Source organism: Canis lupus, chromosome 26, assembly GCF_048164855.1.
Source record: "Canis lupus baileyi chromosome 26, mCanLup2.hap1, whole genome shotgun sequence".
In the NCBI taxonomy this organism is placed as follows: Eukaryota; Metazoa; Chordata; class Mammalia; order Carnivora; family Canidae; genus Canis; species Canis lupus.
In genome coordinates, this window is record NC_132863.1 from 36,788,462 (window position 1) to 36,810,615 (window position 22,154).

At 57.8% G+C, this 22,154-nt stretch overlaps 1 protein-coding gene across 9 annotated transcripts in view; it reads right to left on the reverse strand.

Annotated features, from left to right (window-relative positions):
* The window catches only part of SULF2 (sulfatase 2), a 118,840-nt gene that overhangs the window by 8,397 nt on the left and 88,289 nt on the right, over positions 1 to 22,154 (reverse strand). For all 9 annotated transcript variants that reach the window (XM_072801367.1, XM_072801364.1, XM_072801363.1 and 6 more), the window contains 7 exons: positions 19,586 to 19,755; positions 14,067 to 14,217; positions 12,323 to 12,498; positions 8,590 to 8,718; positions 7,250 to 7,306; positions 6,679 to 6,808; positions 4,767 to 4,959 (listed from right to left, as the gene is read on the reverse strand). In XM_072801367.1, the coding sequence (XP_072657468.1) occupies positions 4,767 to 4,959; positions 6,679 to 6,808; positions 7,250 to 7,306; positions 8,590 to 8,718; positions 12,323 to 12,498; positions 14,067 to 14,217; positions 19,586 to 19,755 (1,006 nt within the window). The remainder of the gene's footprint in view (positions 1 to 4,766; positions 4,960 to 6,678; positions 6,809 to 7,249; positions 7,307 to 8,589; positions 8,719 to 12,322; positions 12,499 to 14,066; positions 14,218 to 19,585; positions 19,756 to 22,154) is intronic.

Sequence of the window (22,154 nt, forward strand, 5' to 3'; positions counted from 1 at the left end):
CCTCTCTCTCTCTGTCTCTCATGAATAAATAAATAAAATTTAAAAAAATTCCAAAAAAAAAAAAAAAAGAAACTTTGCCCTTTGCAATAACATGGATGGACCCAGAGGGTATATGTTAAGTGAAACAAGTTAGACCTAGAAAGACACATATCACCTGATCTTGCTAATATATGGAATCTAAAAATAAACCAAAACCTAAAAAATCCTGAGCTCACAGATACAGAGAACAGATTGGTGGTTGCTGGAGGCGTGGGGTTGGGAGTGGGCGAAATGGGTGAAGGAGCTCAAAAGTTATAGAGTGAGTGAGTCCCGGGAATGCCATGTAGGGGATGGTAACTATAGTTAATAATCGTATAGTTAATAATAGCTATAGTTAGTAATACTCTTGCATTTTTGAAAGTTTCTAAGAAACATTTTCAAAATTTTAATAATAAAAAAACTTGAGAAGGTATGGTGATGGATGCTAACTACTTATTGTGATCATTTTGCAATGTCTGCAATATCGAATCACTATGTTGCATACCCCAAACTAGTACGTTATGTGTCAAATTACACCTCAATGAGAAACTAAGAGACTAAAAAACCCTATTAATTTGAACCAGAAAAGAAGCAAAGCTGGGTAGCACGTCCTCCTGGATAGAAAAGGGAGCAGCTTAGGGAGGGTCTCTTAGCTTCGGCGTCTCACTGGCGGTGGGAGCTGGACGCTCTCCTGGGCTGGGCAGTGAGATAGGGCAGGGCGCATTTTTTCCAGGCTCTAAGTCGGCTACTGAAAACGGAGGGAAATCCGGGCCTGTGGGCTAAAGCCAGAGCCCGGATTTCTTGCATCTTCTACTAAAAAGACACATTTGATCAAGTTGCTGACATTTGAGAACAGCAGGGATGGGGGGTCATGTAGGAGTGCAGATTCTCAGGTTCTGAAGGGAGAACCAAAGAAGTGGCTGCCCGCCCCGGGCCCCCGGGTGTAGACGGGCGGCCCGTTCTCCTGCTCCCGTAGTGTCCCCCGCCCTCGGCTCTGCACGCCCCGCTCAGGTCTGGCCCTGCGGAGCATCGTCTGACCCCGCTGGTCTGCTCCTGCAGGAGCATCTTTCTGGAGAAGGGCCTGGAGCCCCGCAGGGCCCCGCTTCTGCTGGGCTCCCCGTGGCCACTAGGGGGCGCCCGAGGCCCGAGGACGGGGCTCGCGCTCCTGGGCGGGCTCCTGCGGGGCCCACTCCTGCCACATGTTTATTATCTTTCTTTTTCAGACTCTTTCTCTGAGTCACACGGGCCAAAAGATCCGGGGGCCCAGGTCCGGCGGGGGGAGGGGGGTGTCTCTTAGCCAAACCGTGGGCCTTTCCTGGCCCCAGGAGGCTGTGTCCTTGGCCTGTTCCTCCCCGAGGCCACAGCTCTGGGACCCCTGATGCCTGATGTCCCTGCGGGGCGGCTCATACCTGCCCGCGAGCGCCCCCAAGGAGACCCACCCGCTTCTCCCTGCCCCTTTGTCTTGGTGCTCAGGAGCCAGTGCTCTGGATTTCCCACCTCCACTGCCCCAGCCACAAACCCAGAGGTCCCCAAGCTTCGGCCTCAGGCCGAGTGGCCCTCCGCCCGGTCTGGTACATAAGCTGCTGAGTCCATGGCTCTTTCCTGGCTCCAGTGACAATAGAGAAGTTGAGAGGCTGTTGAGCCTCCCAAGCCTCAAATATTTACTCTCGGGTCCTTTACAGACCAGGCTGTGTGAACCTTTCCCTGGACTTGAAGCCACACTCCTCGCCCTCCTGGTCACCCTCGTGGGGGTTGTTCCCAGGGTCCCAGGGGCGCCCCCGCCAACCCCCACACTGGGAACCGAGGGCCTCACAACCCCGTGGCCAAGGGCAGGGGCTCTGGAATCTGACTGCTCGGGTGCGAATCCTGAGCAAATGTGTGACCCTGCCAAGCTGGTTAACGCCTGTGTTCTCACGACGGTCCCCACCCTGCAGGGCTCTTTGGAGGATGATGTGAACAGAACCCGTACATTGCTGCAGCGCTCTGTGGTTCGGGTCCTGGCAGCTGGGACGTCCTTGTCCAAGGTCACAAGCTGGGCCTGTCCACCTCCCCGGGCCTGGAAAACCGTGTGCCGAGCAGCCCGCTCTCGGGGGCTGGGACCCACGGGGCCCGTGTGCTCCCTCTCCCCAGACTGAGAACACGCACAGGACCCGCTCCTTCTCCACACTCGGCTCTCACGTAAGTGTCAGCCAGCGGCCCACCCTGGGGCGGCCACCCGTCTCCCCCGGCCACGCCACTGTTTCACGTCCTCCACGAATGTGACACCGAGGGAAGTGACCTTGCTTACACCTCGTCTCACCCACGAGGCCCGGCCTGCAGCTCCCTCAGCACCTGGCACCTGGCAGGGCTGCCGATGTGTTGGGAGCCTAAGTGAATAGACACGGGCCACCCGGGCCGGCGGGCCCCGCCTGGCTTCCCCGCACCAACTGGCATCCCAGCGATCACGGCCAGCTGGGGTCTGAGCTGCTCTAACCCACCTGCTCGGCGACCGGTGCGCGGGTCAGAGGAGGGCGGGGAGCCACCGAGCCTGCCGCCTGACACCCGGTCTCTAATTAGGCTACAGCGGGGAACCGTTCAGCCTCAAGGAGGGAAATAAGCCGGCACAAGAGGACGCTGCACGATTCCACCTGTATGAGGTCCCTACAGCACTCAGACCCCCAGAGATGGCGACGCAAGGGTGGTGGCCAGGGATGGGGGGTGAAGGGGGAGTTTCAGTCTAATGGGGACAGAGTTTCGGTGTTGCAAGATGAGAAGAGCTCTGGGGATGGATGGTGGTGATGGTGGCACAGCAGTGTGGATGTGCTTAATGCCACTCAACTGTGCACCAAAAAACAGAGGGGCGCCTGGAGGGGGTGCAGTCGGTTGAGTGTCCGACTCTGGGTTTCAGCTCAGGTTGTGATCTTGGGGTTGTGGGATCGAGCCCTGCACTGGGCTCCGTGCTCAGCGGGGAGTCTGCTTGAGATTCTCTCTCCCTTCTCCCTCTGCCCCTCCTCCCACCCATGCTCTCTCTCAAATAAATAAATCTTAAAAAAAAAATAGTGAGAATGGTAAACTTTATGTTAGGTGCATTTTATCACTATTAAGAACAAAACACCTAGATCTAAAATCTCCAATCAGGCTTCTCTTGTTCCTGGGTCAGGGGGCTGGAGAAGGGGCGGCAGGGAAACTGCCCAGCTCTGGAGGGGGCACCGCTGGGCCAGCTGGCCGGGTCTCCCCGAGAGCGAGGCCTCGCACCCAGCGGCCTTGGAGCATGCTGCAGGCACAGGTGCGTTCTGGGGGGAGCTGAACCTCAGTGGGCCACAACTGGCCCGGAGTGACGGGAGTTTTGCAGTCGGATGGAAGGGGACTTGGGGTCCTCGCTCTCTGCTCCGTGGCTCTCTAATGGCCTGTCTTCCTCGGCCCCGGCTGGGAGCTCCTTCCACTGGGATGGGGGCTCCTCCCCACTCATCCAGAGCACGGTTGATTCTGATTATTCGAGGGAGTTATGTTCTGTAAGGTCACCCGAACACTGAGCTAGGTGACACGACACCGCTGCTCCTAGGGGAAATGTGGGGTTGGGGTCCCGCGAGCCTCTGGTCATAGCATGTTTGTCCACTGTCAAGACAGGACCTTGTTTTATGTGTATTTCTGTTTAAAGACACCTCATTTAATGTATTGTTAATTCTGGGATCCCTGGCTGGCTCAGTGGCTGAGCGCCTGCCTTTGGCTCGGGTCGTGATCCCAGGGTTCTGGGATTGAGTCCCGCATCGGGCTCCTATGTCTCTGCCTCTCTCTTCGTGTGTCTCTCATGAATAAATAAATACAGTCTTTAAAATCTATCTATATATATATAGTTAATTATTCTTTAACACCGAACCCCAGCCAACAGCACCAGAAGTAAGCTAATCTGACACACCCAGGTGCGTCTTCTCCTTAGGGCGCATCTCAGCCTTCCCGTGCTCGGGACACCACACAGCACGTCAGCACCATGCCGAACAGTGAAATCACCGAGCAAAAGCACAAAGTGACGAAACGTGACACCAAACAGACGTGAAAGAGATGCTCATCACACGCGGTACGAGAGCTAAAGCCGGAGCAGAGCGCTGCCTCGTTCGGGCTCAGCTGGGAGCCTGCACGCTGGTGGCTCAAAACTTTCCGCCGCTCTGCTCATGCGGTGAATGATGAAGAAGCACCCTGAGTACTGATTTGGGGGCTACAGGGAGATCTTCGAGCGAGGCAATCCACAAATAATGGGGATCGACCGTGTCAAACAGCTCTGCTTTCCAGAAACGTCCAGAGCCTGATCCCTTCTTCCTGCAGCCTGGGCCGAGCACCAAGGCTTCTCACCAGCTCTCCCAGCTGCCCTCCTGGCCTCCCCCCCCGCCCCGCTTCTGCTCCCAACCCTGCACAGCCCACCCAAGCGGCAGCTGGAGGGTCCCTTGAACACGCAAATCTGACCTCGGCTCCTCTGCTCCCAACGTCCGACGGCTTGCTGCAGAGGAAGGGCCGCCCTGGGCCCTGTGAGGCCCTGGGCCCTCTCCCGTCCCCCTTCACAGGGAGCGTGCTCCCACGTTCTCTCCCCACTGGACCGGCAGGCCCTGTTTCCCTGCTCCTAGGGGCCACCTGGCCCTGGTGACATGCGTCCACAGGACTGTTTGAAAGAGCAGATGAGCGTGCCTCCTGCCCCCTCCTGCCCCTCCTGCCCCCTCCTGCCCCTCCTGCCCCTCCTACTCCCTCCTGCCCCCTCCCGGCCCCGGGGCCACACTCACTCTTCTTGAAGAGCTTCTTCCTGCGGCCGGCCAGGCTGAGCTTGTAGTCCCCGGTGTCGCAGGCACAGGTCTCGCTGCCCTGCGCGTAGTACTTGGGCACCAGGTTGGAGAGGGCCCTGCCCCCCAGGCGCGCGGGGCCCTTGCACTTATGCAGCTTCAGCTTCCCCGAGGCGTCCTCCACGCACTGCCACTTCTGCAAGACACGCGAGGGCCTCAGGCTCCCGGGCCTTGGTGGCCTCCACCCCGCTGCCATCCCCCGGGGAGCCCCCCCCTGCGGGTCTCGGCCTTGGCCTTCCTGGAACTGCGTGTTCAGTGATGGACGGACACACGTCTGCGTGGGAGGAGCACGGCAGGGACCCGGGCTGGGGAGGGCACTCCTGGAAGGGGCAGTGCCAGCACGCTTAGGGCCTCAGCCCCCTGGGGTGGCTCGGCCAGCAGGGCCACGACTGTTCTGCCCCGGGGGGTGACTGTTGGGACGGGGGGGTCCTGGAGGCTGCAGCTGGGGCGAGGGACGGACGCCTCCCCAGCTGCTCCGGGCCCCACCTCCAGGGATTTTGTCCTTTGGGGTAAACAACATGCTCTGATCATGTTCTGAAGCTGCTGCTATGCCCCCATCCCGCCCTGGGACTGCCTGACCCCCAATCTGGGCCGGGGGATGGGGGAGAAGTGCACCGAGGGGGACGGAACAGTCCAGGGGAACCAGGGCCCCCGGCCCCTCAGTCCCTGTAGCTCAGAACTGAAATTGGAACCACTTCGGGCATCTCCCCCGCACGCAGCTGCAGGACGGCAGGGCTTTCTGCTGGGGACATTTAGGGACCTTTGGGGCCAGGGCTCTAGGGCCTGGAACCTCGCTCGGCAGCAAAGGGAGCAGCATCACCCACAGCTCTTGTCCAGGGCACAGAGTGGCCTCTTCCCAGACAGTACGTCCCCCCACATGGGGTAGGGGGGCCCGGGGGCTCAGCAACAACGGGGGGAAGGGGCACGGTCATGGGATGGCCCGGCCCTAATTCTGAGTCTAGCAAGAAGGAGCCACCTGCATGGGGCCCACCTGAGCCTCGGAAGCCTCGTGGCTGCTGGTGAGAAAGGGGACACGGAGGCCTGTTTGCCTTGCACTAGTGGGCGGGGGACCGAGGCGGGGACGCGCGGCCTGCACCCCTCGGCCGGGCCACCCTCCTTGCTCCCTGTGCCCTTCGGCCCTGCCCTCCCGCCCCCTCCAGAGCCCGCCTCGGCCTTCCAGGCCTCAGGAAGGCCGAGCACAGACCCTTCTAACACCCGTCACAGCTCCTGCCATCTAACGTCACAGCTCCTGCCATCTTACTGTGCGGTGGCGAGGTTCTTGGCAGTTCTCCTGCAATCAGCTCACTTTTTAAAAACCTCATTTATTTAAAAAGGCAACTTCCTATTTCTCATCTAAATGGAAAGCCAGCAGGAAGAGGCAGTGAAGTGACAGCAAGGGGACTAAGATCTGGGGCATCGTGTGTGTGCAGAGGCCGCAGCGGCTCCGTGAAAGTGGCTGAGCAGGGGCTGCGGGGAGCTGGAGCCACATTCGCCCACACGGCACTTCTCCCACGTCTGAGTGTCACCTGTGCCACCAAGTGTCACCTGGGGTGTCACACATCAGCAAAACACCATACCCTGGAGGCCCTGACCTCACCAACTCTGTGGACTGGGGGCCTGAGGGCCAGCCTGGGGAAGGTCAGCCTGGGAAGGGCCAGCCTGGGGGAGGGATGGCCTGGGGGGCATAGCCAGGGGGAGGGACAGCCCAGAGGAGGGATAGTGGTGGGGGGGGGAGGATAGCCCGGGGAGGGACAGCTTGGGGAGGGACAGCCCGGGGGGAGGGGACGGCCTGGGGGAGGGACAGCCCTGAGATGGAAGGGAGGACAGGAGGCCCCGCAGCGGCCCGCCGCCTCACCTGGCCCAGCTGCTCACAGGCCGTCTGGTACTCGGCGCGCTGACACAGGTCTTTCACGCGCTGGTATTTGGGCAGGAAGTTCTCCTCTTGAGCGTCCACCTTGTCATTGTCCCTCTTGTGGAGCAGTTTGCTGCGGGGCAGACAGTGGGACGTGCAGCTGGCCTCCACGCTCCGGAGGAGGAGGAGTGTGACCCCCCCACAAGCAGGGTACCCCACGCGCACCCTCCCCCCGGGGGCGCTGTCATCACGGAGGACAGGAGTCCGGCCTGGCCACACCTCCTGGTTGTTCAGAGGCTTACAATGTGGGAACTTTATAAGAAACCTCCCAGACGGCAGGAGTCGGGAAGAAATTAGAGAACTTTTCAGGCCTGGTGGAGGCGGGACAACACGTCTGGAGGGACATGTGGTCTCCAGACGCAAGTTCTGCATCAACCACGGGAAGGGTGAACGGGCTTCCCTCCAGGAAGTTGTCCAGGGGGCTGCGGACACTAACTCTCCCACCCCACGGGCACAGGTGGGGCTGCGGGGAGCTTCCTGGGAGGGGCAGTGGGCCCCAGGACCCGGCACTCACCCTCTCTCCACCAGGAAGGAGTCCCGCCAGACCCTCATCTTCTTCTTCAAGTGAAACCTGGGAGGGAAGCACATGTCCACCTTCTCATCAATGTGGGGGCCTCACGCCTCCCCCCACTCCCAAGAAGCAGGGAGGTGCCTGGGTCCACGATCGGCACAGACCCAGGGCTCTGGGGGCCGTCGGGGTGAGGGGGCCCAGCGGGGTGCCGGGAGGGCTCCAGAAGCTCACAGCCCCACACTGAGCAGAGCTGCATCCTCCCTGGAGACGCAGGTCTGAAGGCACATGGGGCGGAAATGGGCAGGGTCAAAGGTTTTTGGGTTTTGCGGGGGGGTGGGGGTGGGGGGGGGTATCCTCTTTGATCCTTTGCGGTTGGACTCCTGCAATCAGAGTGTGCGTTTCATAGGATCTCACTCTACTGCTGTTTCCCAGGCAGGGGCTCAGGCTGCCAGCGGAAGCTTCCACCCTGCACCCGACTCCCAGGTGTCCTGGCTCCCCACCCAGCGCCCCTGCTGACCCAAATGCGCTGCTTTACGCCCGCACAGCTCAGAAAACCCCCTAGTCAAACGGAGGAGGCCCAGAGAGGGGTCCCCCCTGCAGGGCGGCCAGATGTGGATGGGAGGTGCCAGGGCTGCAGGCGGGGAGGGCAGGTGAGGCCCCAGTCGGGGCGGCTGGCGCGGCGGGCACTCACAGAGCGGCCCCCAGGTGGCGCTGCTGCCACGCCAGGCCCCACGGCGCTCACCTTCCCACCGTCTAGTTGCTGTTCCCATGACCGGGCCGGGCCCCCTTCTGCTGCCAGGACGCCTAGGTCTGTGCCGGGGACACCAGCTGGCATTAAAGCCCAACGGCGCAGTGAGGGGCGCGCAGCACCCCCCGCCCCGACCAAATGCCCAGAGTGGGCCCCACACTCGCTGAGGCGGCCAGCCAGGCGCTCCACATCTCTGGGAGCATTTGCTTTGGTAAAATGGGATCATAGCAATGCCCCGGCCTCCCCCCCCCCCCCCCCCCCCCGCCTCCCGTCACTGTGATGATCAAAATGGTAAATCCTCCGCGAAGTCCTCAGAGCAAGGAAATGGCTAATGAGCGTTCACGCCTGCTGTTATGAAGTTTTACAGGGTTGTAGCCCGAGAGGGTCGTCAACGGGTCGCCCTGGCCGTAACCCGGAGGGGAGGATGGAACCTTAGGGAGAGAACATCCTTCTTTCCCGTGGCAGGTAAGTCGGCGGGATCGGGGACCCCAGAGCCCCAGCTCCTGACTCTTGGGGATGCGCCCCTCTCAGACCCACGAAGTGCGGAGAGCCGGGCACCCCTACCCCCCCGCACCAGCCCCGCTCCCCTCCTCACCGATTCACAGGCCGTTCTGTATCCAGCAGCTTGAGGATGGACTTCCCATCCATATCCGAGGGGATGTCTAGACCGGCGATGTCCAGGATGGTGGGGGCCAGGTCGATGTTGAGGACGATGTGGGGATTCCTGGGGGAGAGGGGGACGAGAGGACTGGGCCACCCGGGCAGTGGTGCCCAAGCCTCGCTTGGGAGAAGGGTGGCCGGAGGGATGGAAGTGGCCAGGGGCCCACGCCCTGAAGGTGGGGAATCTGTGATCTTGTCCCTCTCCAGCACCCCAGGACTCAAGGCTCCCATCTGCAGCCCCAACTCAGTGGAACCCCCAGGCCTCTCCACCCTGCACCCCCTGTGCCCTCCACACATACCACAGGTACCAGGATTAACAGGCCTCCACCTGGCCGCTGCTTCTGCTGGGGACGTCCTCCCTGCCTCCCACTACCCGAACACAGGACTCCCACCTTTAAGAGCCACTCTAGACCTTGGACCTGCCCCCACACCTGTCTCTGAACCTCTGATGCAAACCCTGGCCCATTGCTCTTCTTGGCCAGGCCTCAGGGCCTTGGTCCTCGCTGTTCCCTCTGCTGGAACATTCTTCCTCCAGATGCCAGAGTAACTTTCTCCCCCACCCTGAGTTCTTTGTTCAACAGTTACCACAGAAGCCCGTGACAGCCTCCGAGGGGCCCCACGACCCGTGCCCTCCAGCCTGCACACCTTTGTGTGCGCCACCCCTTCACCCCCAAGGGGTGAGTGGGCCAAGCCAACAGGATCCGATAAAGGTGATGAGACGCCACACGGTGGGGACGTTACATGCTACACAACTTCATCTTGCCAGCTGTCCCTTTGTCTCCTTTCCCCTCGGTTGGCTGTGAAGATGCAGGCTGCCCTAGTTCACCAGACCCCTAGGAGGATGCGTGGTGAATATTCTGGGAGGCAGGCGCTGTGACGTCAGGTCCTCTGCTGGCACCTGAACGACCTTCCCCGGCCCAGCCTCCAGCCCTGCCGAGTCCTGCCTGCAGCCTGAGCAGAGGACCACGCTGAGCTGGGCCGACTGCTGAGCCAGGGAAACTGCGAGATACCACAGTGTGTTGTTTACTTGCTCACTTTGTAACGCTTTGTTTTTTTTTTTTTTTATTTTTTTTTTATTTTTTTTTTTTTATTTTATGATAGTCACAGAGAGAGAGAGAGAGAGGCAGAGACATAGGCAGAGGGAGAAGCAGGCTCCAGGCACCGGGAGCCCGATGTGGGATTCGATCCCAGGTCTCCAGGATCGCGCCCTGGGCCAAAGGCAGGCGCCAAACCGCTGCGCCACCCAGGGATCCCTGTAACGCTTTGTTACGCAGCATAGATTACTATCACGAGGCCCTTCCCGGCTCCTGCCGCTGCCCTGAGGCCTCATCACCCCCATTTACTCTATATTTTACTCATATGCCTGGTTTATTGTCTGTTGCCTGTTTAGAATCTAATCGGAAAGCAGACGCTTCCGTCTGTCTTGCTCACTTCTGTATTCCCAGCACTTTTACACTTAGAATACACTGGGGCTGCTCAGGAAGGGTTAGCCTAGCAAATTCTGTTATTTATCTCTACCATGCGTCTGTCACTTCTCCTGTCTCCTGTTTCCACCTGCAGGTGTTCCCAGTGTGGTGGCAGGTGCCCCGAGGGAGGTGCTCAATGCAGGGGTTGGCCCCTGTTGAATGAATGATAGCCACGTGGCCGCACTCCCCATCCAGGTGGCTTGGTGTCCCCCACCCTATTCCCTGGAGTTGAGAGGCAGGCCTGGGTTTTAGGATTTCAGTTGTCTCCTCCTCCTCCCCCCAGCCCAGCACCTTGTGGACACTGGACAGGCAGCCAGGTGTGCTGGGAGGGCTGCAGGGGGTGAGGCCGCCTGGAGGAGGTGCCCGAGGGCGTGACAACTTAATCTGTCAGGTGGAGGGAGCTGGAGAAGACTGCTGGGTAAGCAGGCACCGAGGGGAATGTTGGCAACCAGCAGATGAGTTGGCTTGAGGGTGTCCAGCGGTCCTGCTCCCCAAGACTAGGTGGGAGGCACCCCCAGCATCCAGGCCCTGCCTGGAGGGCACAGCACTCTGCTCCACCCAGATTCCACTATCTGATGTACTTGGTCTGGTCACTCAAGGTTTTCTATCGCCCCGGCTACCGTGATTGGTTCAGGGATGGACACGTGACCCAAGCCAGGCTGGTGAGAGTCAGCCTCAAGCCTTGTTGGAACCACTGCTTGGTTTCCTAAACCGATGGCTGCGAGTCACGGGGAGTCTACCACCATGAGAGAAAAGCCTGCCTGCGAACGATGCCGATTCAGACGAAGCTGGGCTCAGAGATGGAAAATGAAAGCTTCCTGATGTGATTGTGGGACTGCTGGATTCAGCCATGCCTGAAGCCAACTAGCCTTGGACTTTCCAGTTACTTTAGTTCCCATATTCCTTTCATCTCTTTTTTATTGGGTGTGGGGAAGGGAGACCTTATCTGGCTTCTGTTTTTGCAACCAAAGGCATCCTAGCCTTCAGCCCCAAGCCCGCCATTAGCACTTTCTTTCTCTTGTCCATGTGGGGTGTGGTTTGGGGTCTTCTGAACCAGATCAGAGACTCTGAGGCTGACCAAACCCGTAAGGTCAATGCCTGTAGAGTCTTTAGTGGGTCAAATTCATTCTTTCCATTTACAGGGAAGGCTCAGGGTTGCAGAGCGGCAGGAGCAGAGGCTGCCTGGGTTAAGCTCCCAGCTCCTTCCCGGCCACAGCACGTGAGCTCGGGCAGCCTCAGCTCTGTGCGTCCCACTAAACGGGGTCACAGCAGTGCCTACCCCGCGGGGTTGTTGGGGTGCTCACATGACTTACGCGGCAGACCCGGGCTGAAGAACAGCTGGATAAGCATGCCTCATATCGTAGCTCTCCTGACACGGGAGCCTGAGATCCAGCGACAGGGAGGGATTTGTTGAGGCGGGCAGCAGGGAGTGACGGGCCTAGCCTTGAACCCACACAAGCCACCTTCTAGAACTGCCTCCAAGCATTCCTTCCAAGGGATGGAAGTCAGGCCACAGAAGTGTCTTAATAGCAATTTATCTGCCTTTCAGAAAACCATTTGAGTTGGTCTCCATACTACGGGGATCTGAGGAAGCTGCTGCTACGATCACCTGCCTTTCTATCCTCTCCTTGCCCTAGATGTGGCATTTTTGGGGCCAGAACATGGCATCTCAAAGGTTGGCCCAAGGACGATGCTGGTTGAGGGCCCACAGTGTCCTGGAAGGAGGATGAGAGGCAAACTGCTTCCCTCTGCGCTGTGGCCGGAGCTGGCCCCCCTGACCTTGGTGGACACCCCCCGACTGAGTGGCAGGGTTCCTCCCGACAGCCGTCCCATGGATCACCCCGGCCAGACATGAACCAAGGCGGCCTTCCCACGCGCTGGTGGCGACGCACACGTAGCCCAGCTCCCTGACTCCCTGGCACACTGCCTCGCCACAATCTGTTTTCACGGATGCTAACGGCCCCTGGTCTCTCCTTCCCCAGCAGAGGGGTAGACAATGTGTCAGCACCCACCCCAGGTGACACCATCGCTGTTTCACTTGGCACCGAGGTGCACCTGCCCAAATCATGTGCCACCCAAGGAGTGGCTTGGGGCTACCCGGTTGAACCACCTGCTTCTCGCCCATCCAGGAAGCCGATGGGTTGGAGCCTCCAGGCCTCCCTGGAAATGTGGGGCCCTGGGAGGGGGTGATGATGCACTTACAGTGAGCCAGCCTCCACGTTGGGGCCCCTCACGTAGAATGGGACCCTGATGTCAAACTCGTATGGCATGGACTTGCCCTTCACTAGGCCGAACTGACCGATGTGGTAGCCGTGGTCGGCGGTGTAGACAATGTAGGTGTTGTCCAGCTCGCCCGTCTCAACCAGCATGTTGTAGATCTGAAATGCAGGCGGGGCGGTGAGGGCACAGGGAAGGGCAGTGGGCACCGTGAGTCCTGCTGGCCTGGCCTCCCCGAGGGAGAGGAGGAACACGTGCTCCCGGGTCCCTCCCTGGCTCTGGATTTCCGCTGCACCCCACTGCTCAAGGGGGCCCCTGTGATGGATGCATTTATAACTGCAGCCTCCCCACCGCCTGTTGCTTCCTGCCCCCCTTCTTCACAGTGCTTCTCTTCTTCTATCTCTTATGCATGTTTGTGGCTCATCTTCCCCTGAGTTAGAATGGGGGCTCTTGGAGGGCTGGGGCTCCAGGAGGGCGGGGGCTCCTTCACCTTGCTGCCTGCTGCATCCCATGGCACTGGCACGCAGCCAATGCTGCTGAATGAACGAATGAATGAATGAATGAATGAATGGCTGAAGGTGGACTGCGGCCTGGGGCAGGCATTGGTGATCTACAACAGTGCCGTCTGACAGAACTTTCTGTGGTGCTGGCAATGTCTGTATCTGTGCTGTCCCATATGGCAGCCACCAGTTGCATGTGGCTACTGAACACTTGCATGCGGCTATTACGCCCAAGGCACTGAATTTTAAACTGTATGGATTTTAATTAAATTTAAACAGCCATGGTGTGCCTGGGTGGCTCAACTGGTTAGGTGCCCGACTCTTGATCTTGGCTCAGGTCTTGATATCACCGTTGTGAGTTCAAGCCCCATACTGGGTTCCACGCTGGGTGTGGAGGCTACTTAAAAAAAAAAAAATTAAATAGCCATGGATAAATAAAAAAATTTTTTTAAAGATTTATTTGTCTATTTATTCATGAGAGACACAGAGAGACAGGCAGAGACACAGGCAGAGGGAGAAACAGGCTCCCTGCTGGGAGCCCGATGTGGGACTCGATCCCAGGACCCTGGGATCATGCCTTGAGCCAAAGGCAGATGCTCAACTGCTGAGCCACCCAGGCATCCCTAAAAAAATTTATATAACCATACGATGGAATACTGTTCAGCCATGAAAAGGAAAATGCGTGCTACCACATGGATGAATCCTGAAAATGTGATGCTGAGTGCAAGACCTCAGACCCAAAAGACCTTGTAATGTGTGAATCCACTGATTGGAAGTGTTCAGAAGAGGCAGGTGCACAGAGACACCAAGCAGGCTGGTGGCTGCCTAAGAAGGGTGAGGCAGCCCGGGGGGTGATGGCTAAGGGCCTTGGGGCTCCTTTCTGGGGTGATGATCATGTTCTAAAGTTGACTGTGGTGACCACACAGCTCTGCCAGTATATTCAAACCACCGAACAGCACATGTTGAGTGAATAATATAGTATGTGAATTTATCTCAAAGCTGCTAAAAAATGTGAGAAGCCCCACGTGGCTGCCGTTCCAAACAGAACAGACCTGGCAGGGAGGTGTCACGAAGGCAGAGGCCTTGTCAGGACCGCTCACGGCCACTTCCCTGGGCCGTCACACTGCTTGCTCATCCTGCCTCTGTCTCCCTTCCTCTGCTGCTGATGACACTCTGAACCGGGTGAGGGTGGGGAGGGCTTGGAGCGTCGGGGGGTGGTGGTGGCCTACCGTCTCCATGGAGTCGTCCACCGACATGAGGGTCTGCAGACGCTTCCGCTGCAGCATGTTGGTGAACTCCATGTGGATGGGCTTCATGGGCCCCGTGTAGCGCATGATCCAGTGCTTGTCGGGGTTGGGCGCGTAGTTGTAGCTTGGTGTGCTGTGGGCAAACACGTGCCCAAGTCAGGCCAGGTGTGGGCTCACCTGCAGGCCCCAGGTCCCCAGCCCCCCAGGTCCCTAAGTCCCCAGGTCCCCAGCCTCCCAGCTCCCCAGCCTCCCAGGTCCCCAAGTTCCCAGCCTCCCAGGTCCCCAGGTTCCCAGCCTCCGAGGTTCCCAGGCCCCCAGGTCCCCAGCTTTCCAGGTTCCCAAGTCCCCAGGTTCCTAGCCCCCCAGTTTCCCAGCCTTCCAGGTCCCTAGCCCCCCAGGTCCCCAGGCCCCCAGCCCCCCAGATCCCCAGCCGCCTAGCCCCCAAGTCCCCAGCCCCATAGGTCCCCAGCCCCCCCGTTTCCCAGCCTCCCAGCTCCCCAAGTCTCCAGGTCCCCATCCTCCCAGGTCCCTAGCTCCTTAGCCCCCCAGGTTTCTAGCCCCCCCATCCCCCCAACCTCCCAGGTCCCCATCCCCCCAGTTCCCCAGCCCCCCAGCCTCCCAGGTCCCTAGCCCCCCAAGTCCCCAGCCTTCCAGGTTACTAGCCCTCCAGGTCCCCAGCCCCTCAGGTCTCCAGCTCCCTGGTCCCCAGCCCCCTAGCCTTCCAGGTTCCCAGCCCTCCAGGTCCCCATCCCCCCAGCTCCCCAGGCCCCCAGGTCCCCAGTCCCCAGCCCCCCAGCTCCCTAGCCTCCCAAGTTCCCAGCCCTCCAGGTCCCCATCCCCCCAGTCCCCCAGGTCCCAGGCCTAGGCCTTCATGTCTCGGGGGAGCATCCTCCTGCCCCGTGGTGGCCCATCAGGGGCTCTGCTACCCCTTACATTGGCATTTCTGCAGCACGCGGTGCGCCTGCGGGAGGACCGGGGGTCACCCCGCCTTAAGTGACCCCAAGCTACTCAGTGAGGTCAATGCCTCTGACTTGGGCTCTGCCAGCCTGCCTGCCCAGCCCTGGGGGGGTCCCTAGCACCTCCCCAGAACTGGCTCTGCTCCAAGGAGAGGACAGGCTCAGGGGGAGAGCCTGCCTGGCACGGCCCGCCCTCCAATTCCCGAGCCCAATGCTGATTTGCAGGGTCCCTCGGGCAAGAGAGTTATTGTGGTTAGGGCACGACTGCAGAGTTTCCTTCTGTAATAGATTTTGGTTAAAAAAAAAAAAAAAAAGGAAGAAAAAGGACGTTGGCTAAACCATCAGGTCAACACTAGTCACGGATGTGGGGCCGAAAGCGTGAGGACGGCGCTGAACACCTGTTACAAATACTCTTCCCATTTGCTCTCATCACCTGTTTGCAGAGGAGGAAACAGAAGGTCAGAGATGTTCGGGGACCTGCCCACGGTCTCAGCACGCGGGCGTTGGAGCCGGGGACCCCGTGACCTCTGCCCTGCGGACTGCTGCGGTGACGCATCACCCCGAACAAATCACCAGAACCTCCGGCTTCCATGGAGCAGCGGCCTCGTACCATGTGCTGGGCCAGCTCGAAGGGTGGCCTCCTACCATCTCCTTAACACTCAGCCTGGGAGCAGGTGCCACCTTCCCTGCCCCAGGGCACGATCCCACCACAGCCGAGCTGGGGTCTGAACTCCAGGCCGCTGCCTCCCAGTCCCCCAGGGAGGAGACCCTCCCACCCATCAGTGCTTGGCCCTAACTTTGGCCAAGTCACTCCTGCTGGAGCCTGGAGCAGCCGAAACACACAGGTGAATCTGGTTCACGGTTGTGGAAGTTTCCAGGGCATTCCGGTCATCCAGTACCCTGTCCCAAACCCAGAGCCCCTCTGTGCGGCTCAGCTCATGCCAGGCCCCAGGATCTGAGCTCCCCCACACCCCACCGACGTGTGGGGCGTCCTGGGTGGGGTCCCCCACAAAACGGGGGATCCTTCGCGCTACTCTGGTTCCTGTCAGATCTCACCCCCTCCCCAGGCAAGGCTGAAAATAAAGGTTGAGTTTCCACTGCCTCAAGACAGAAGGCTTTTCAAAATGGCCAGGAAGGGGGCCCGGGTGGGGGGGTGGGCGAGTGGGCGCACTCGCACTCCTTGCAGGGAGGGCGCGGAGCTCCCTCAAGCCTCGCCTGCCCTGCTAGGACCGCCCCGGCCTCTCTGGTATTCATGAGAATACCAGAGTGTTGGGGGAGGTCAGGGAGGTCAGGGAGGTCAGGAAGGTCAGGAAGGTCAGCAGCCTTCAGGCGGCAGCTCTGGGCGGCCTGAAGGTTATGGGGACCCGTTGCTACGGGCTGACTCACAAGCCTTGAGATTCCTTCTGGGCTTTGCTTTGAGTCCCTGGCTGGTCTCCCGCTGCTAAATCCAGCCCGGCCCCCAGCCTCCTTTGATCAGGAGCAAGGCCTCGCTCTCCTGTGGGCTGGCTTAGGGCCTGACCCCCATGTAGAACATTCGGAGGAACAATCCCCCCCCACCGCCCCCACCCCAGGAACTGGGGTCTGCTGGGGGCAGGGGCAGACACAGTCCTCAGAGCTGTTTGGAAAATTGTTCCCGGAGGCCCAAGGGGCCAGATTCCAGGATGTAATTTTGAGCAATCATCTCTGAATCTATTAGATTCTATTAGGCTGGTGTCTGTCCTCCAGAACAGCGAGGGGTGGGTTTGTCAGGAGCCTGCAGAGGAGTGATTTCCAAGCCCTGTCCCTGAGCCCTCTTCGGGAGGCAGGGTTGGGGGGTGGGGGGGCAAGCTCGAAGGCCACTGCCTGCTTGCCTGTCACCTGCTTGAGGCCAGGCTCTCTGGGGAGGAGGCCACATTTTCACAAGAACCCAGCCGCGTGCCAAACAAAGAGGGGAAAGCCTCACCTCCTCAAGAATCTGAGGAATGTCTGGTGTGTTCACAACAGGGCCCCTAAGGCTAGCGAGCACCCCCTCTGCTCTGCGGGGGGCAGTGGGAGGAGGATCTTGTCCCCCAGCCCCTCCCTGTGCATCTGGAGCCCAGGCAACCTGACACCCACCGTGAACCCACCACAGGATGCCACACCTCGAAGGGAGCTCTGGGGGCCAGTGGGGGTCGGGGTGTGTTTGTCTGTCTGCTTCTGTGTGTACATCTGCGTGTTTGTGTAACTACGTGTCTGCATGTTTGTGCATCTGTGTGTCTGGGTGTCTATCTCTGTTTGTATGCCTGCATATGTGTGTCTGTGTCTTCGTGTGTCCGTGTAATCGTATGTCCGTGTCTGTGTTTGTGTTTATGTGTGTATTTGTGTATCTGTTCATATCCTTGTGTCTGTTTCTGGGTAGTCTGTGTGTGCATTTCTATACCTCTGCGTGTGTCTGTGTATCTACGTGTGTATTTCTTTGTATCTTTGTATACGTGTGTACATTTGTGTGAGTCTGCGTGTGTCTGTTTGCATCCTCGTGTGCGTGGAGCAGAGCAGGGAGTGGGTGGGGGCCCTGGGTAGGTGGACCGGGGCCACGCTGCATCGAGCAGCATCTGTGAGAGCCCACGAGGCCCACGTCAAGGACAGGACACCAGGTTTGACTGGGTGGCAGTCTGACAGGAGCCTCCGAATAGAAGGATCTGGAACTCTGACCCACCAGCAGGGCCCTGTCCCCTCCTCACCCCCCCTTGCCTGTCATAATTAAATATCCCAGCTGCAGAAGTTTCTGGTTTTTGGTTTTGTTTTGGAAATGATTATACCCCAGAGATAGGAGAGCCTTCCAAACACACCCCTAATAAGGCGACGGGGGGTTCTCTGGGTAAGTAATAGCAGGCGTTACTCATGTTCAATTTCTATAATTTTCATTTCAAAGGGAAAATAAATGAGCAGGCAATGTCAAACAATCTCATCATGAAACTCTAGGGCTGCTGGGGAGGAGGGATGCCAGTGCTTCTTTTAAAGGAGAAGCTGCAGAAGCAAAGCAGACCTGCCTTCCACCCCCACCCCCCCTGGGGGGGGGGACGGAGCCGGGCACATGCCTCCTCCCCCCAACCCTTGGGGGTGGCTGGTGCTGCAGAGAGGCAGGGCTGGGGAGCAAGGGGGGCGCTGCAGCCCCTGGAATGTGGCTCACCACCTGCCCAATCTCCGCCCCGAAGACCAGGGGATCAGGAGGTTAGCGCACCGCCTCGTCCTCTCGGAGCCACTCTGGGCGCTGTCAGAAAGTAATTACAGCACAGGAATGAGGAGGGCAACGCGGTCTGATTATGATGAAAATTAAACACCTAGAACATTCAGGCGGATTCCAAATTGCCCTGTCCTTGTCGCCCCAATGTCACAGCAAGGGCTGCCGTGTATCACTGTGAAGCGGGAGGTGGCTAGAGGCAGAGAGAAAGAGAACTTTCCAGAAAGACTGACTAGCCAGCTGGAGGAGGAGGATGGGAGGGGTGGGCAGAGAGATGGGAGGTGCAGCTAGGGGCAGGGTTTGAATCTGGCTCTGCTGTGTACCAGCTGCAAGTTGCCTCGCCTCTCTGTGCCTCAGTCTCCTCATCTGTGAAATGGGAATAGCAGGTGTGGTAGGCAGCCTCCACAATAGCTCTCGAGGGCCCCCACTTCCCGCGAATCACACCCTGTGTAGCCCCTCCCACACTGGCAGCACCGGTCTGTGTGACCAATAGGATACAGCACCACAATGGCGTGTCACTTTTAGATTAGGTCATGGAAGACTCCATCTCAACCTCTGTGTGTTGACCCCGGGCCCCCAATCCACTCCTCTATCTTAGATCATTTGCTCTGGAGGAAGCCAGCTGGTTGCCATGTGGTGAGGACACTCAAGCAACACTATGGAGAGGCTGGCTGGTCGAGGAGCCGCCGTGTTGAGTGAACCCCGGGCTGGCAGCAGGTGGCTGCAGCCCCAGCTGACACCTGGATTAGAACCGCTGAGCTAGAACCTTCCAGACCGGCCACTCCCAGGTTCCTGACTCACACACCCTGTGACATAATACACATTTGTGTCTTTAGCGGCTCAATGTCAGGATGATTTGTTATGCAGGAATGGATAAATACACCTCGAGGGTCGTTGTGAATATTTAGGGATTTGGTGCAATGTAAGGACTCAGCTTGGAGCCTGCCGGACGGTCAAGAGCTCAGGAAAGGCTGCTGAATAGATTGTAGCCTGATGAAGCTATCGACCCCTTCTCAAAAAAAAGATTTAAAGTCCATCACATGAAACACACAGGATTACAAAGGAAACCATTATACTGCGATGCAGTTCAACGCACAGACCTCCAGGGGTGTTGGAGGACAAAAGGGTCCTGACTTGACAACATTTGCCACCTGCTTTGGTCTGTTAGCCAGGCTGGTTGGATATGTGTCCAGTGTCCCCACAGGGGAGCAATATGTTTCTGGGTTCTTTGAACCAGGAGGATTAGAGAGAAGGTACAACTTTGTCACTGTCATTACCAACCTGAAGCCTGCCCCTCCCACCTTCACGCCACCCAGCGGCTCTGCGGGCCGGGTGCCCAAGCTTACATGTGCTGAGATGCGTTGGGGAAGAGGCCTGAGTACTGGGGGGCGGAGTCTTCTGGGCCGTGGGGGGCCGCGTGGCTGATGACCATCAGGACTGGCCTGTGTGGGTACATCTTCTTGGACGTGCGGAAGAAGCTCACGCTGTCATTGGTGATGAGGTCCGTCAGGTAGTCCTGGGGGGTCGGGGAGAGACAGGAGAACTTGTGAGGAGCTGGGGCACAGCAGTGACTCAGACAGACCATCCCTGCCCTCCTGGAGCCGATCGGCAATAAAAGAGGAAGGAAAACATGGAATGTCGAATGGTGCTAATGGAGAAAAATAAGCAGAGGGAGTTAGGGAGGATCGGGGAAAAGATGCAATTTGTCATTCATTCATCACAGATACTAAAATAATCTTAGTTCACACTTTTGAGTGCTTATGCTATGCCAGGAACAGTTCTGTGTCTACTTATATCAGTTCATTTAATTCTTATATGACTGGAGAAAGTAGGTGTGATGAGAATTTTTGTTTTCCAGAACAAGAGATTAAGGCATAGGGAAGTTAAGTGAATTGCCTATTGTCACACAGCTGGTAAGTGTCACAGCCAGGCCTCCTGAGTCTTGGTTCCTAAACTTGAAGGCTTCCCAAGGCTCCAGAAATACCTTCGAACAGGGTGGTGACAGCCCTATATTCCCAGAGTGCTGTGCCGGGGACAAGGGCAGCCGGACATGTGAACACAGAATTCAGATAGTGACCATGTGTGACAGATGAAGGAAATAAACTGTGACAAAGGAGCCGGGACATAGTTAGGCTGGGGCAGTCAGGGAGGGCCTCTTTGAGGAGGTGATATTTGGGCTGAGTCCTGAGTGATGAGGAGCCGGGCACAGGAAGATCTTTATCAATGGAGTCCACCCTCAGCTGCCTGCTAAAATTCCTTGGGGGAGCTTTGCTCATGTGTGAGCCTACTCTCCCAGAGATGCTGGTTTAATTGGTGTGTGGCCTTCCCCAGGCACTGGGCTTTTCATTTTTTAAATTTAATTTTATTCTTTTAAAGATTTTATTCATTTGTTTGAGAGAGAGAGAGAGAGAGAGAGAGAGAGAGAGGGCACGCACATGGGCAGGAGGAAGCAGCAGAAGGAGAGGGAGAAGCAGGCTCCTTGCTGAGCAGGGAGCCCGACATGGGGCTCGATTCCAGGACCCTGGGATCATGACCTGAGCTGCCTTCAGCTTAACCATCTGCCACCCAGGCGCCTGGCATTGGGCTTTTTAAAAGCTCCCAGGGGTTCCAGTGTGCAGCCAGGACTGAGAATCACTGGTCTAGAGGAAGCGTTCCAGGCAGAGGAAAGGACAAATGCAGGGACTCTGAGGCAGGAAAGGAGCATGTGTGTGTTTGAGGGATGTCAGCGGGAAGTAACAGCACAAACAGGTGCAAGCAGGGGATGTCGGAAAGGTGAGACCCGCTTAGACAACGGGCAGGTGAGGGAGGAGCTGGGGGAAAAGGAATCAACGGAAGTTGAAGGCTTTAAAAGCTCAGCTAAGAAGCTGAGATCTGCCTAAACTCTTCTTGAACTTGCTAAAAGCTTTTCGTTGCTAATCTCTCGAGAAGGTAAGGAGTTCCTGAAATCTACCTTCTGCTCCGTGGGAAGCAGCTCTGTCCAAAATGATCCCTTCCAAAATGCGATATTATTTTAGAGAAGAAAAAGTCAAGAAGTGGCTACAGCTTCTACCCTGAAGTGAACTGCATGACAGGTACAACAGGACGACAGGCGTGCCCGTGCTTCTAAGACACCTTCAGGGACACCTGTGCACTGTACCAGATGCACGAGGATGGCCACTGCAGTGGTGTTTAGGATTTTCCTTTTAAAATACCTTATTTATTTATTTGAGAGAGTGAGAGAGAGAGAGCGTGTGAGTGCAAGCAAGCTCATGCACAAGCAGGGGGAGCAGCAGGTGGAGGGAGAGGGAGAAGCAGGCTCCCCGCTGAGCAAGGAGCCCAATGAGGGACTTGATCCGAGGACCTGAGATCATGCCCTGAGCTGAAGGCAGACGCTTCACCAACTGAACCACCCAGGCAGGCCTGCAGTTTTTTACAAAGCAAAAATGTATCACGGTGACCAGCAACAGGAACGTGATTAATGAATTTACGCTGCTTTCAAACTACGCAGTGCTGTGCAGACATTACTGGGAAGCAGATCTGTAGTTGCTGAGGTGGGAAGTTGTACTGAGGTTATGCTGCTATGGGAAAGAGCGAGCTCCTTTCAAACCAGGAAGGTCCCGTCTTTCTGTGGGGAGGGAGGGAGGGCGGGAGGCAGGGTGGAGAGGAGAAGCCAAACCCCTAACTTCATATGCTTTTGAGCACCAAGGAAGAATCTGGAAGGACAGATATCAGAGTGCTAGCTGGGGTCTGGGATAAAGGGAGAGAAGGGGAGAAAATCACTTGCTACTCTGTATTATTTTCCTGGAATACTTTTTATGACTAATTTTGGGCAGTGTTAAAAACAAGGTTTTATATGGGGGTTCTGCAGAACCTATTACATAAAAAACCATTACATGTCACTTGACTCAAAGAGCTTCTGCTGCCCTTGTGAAGCAT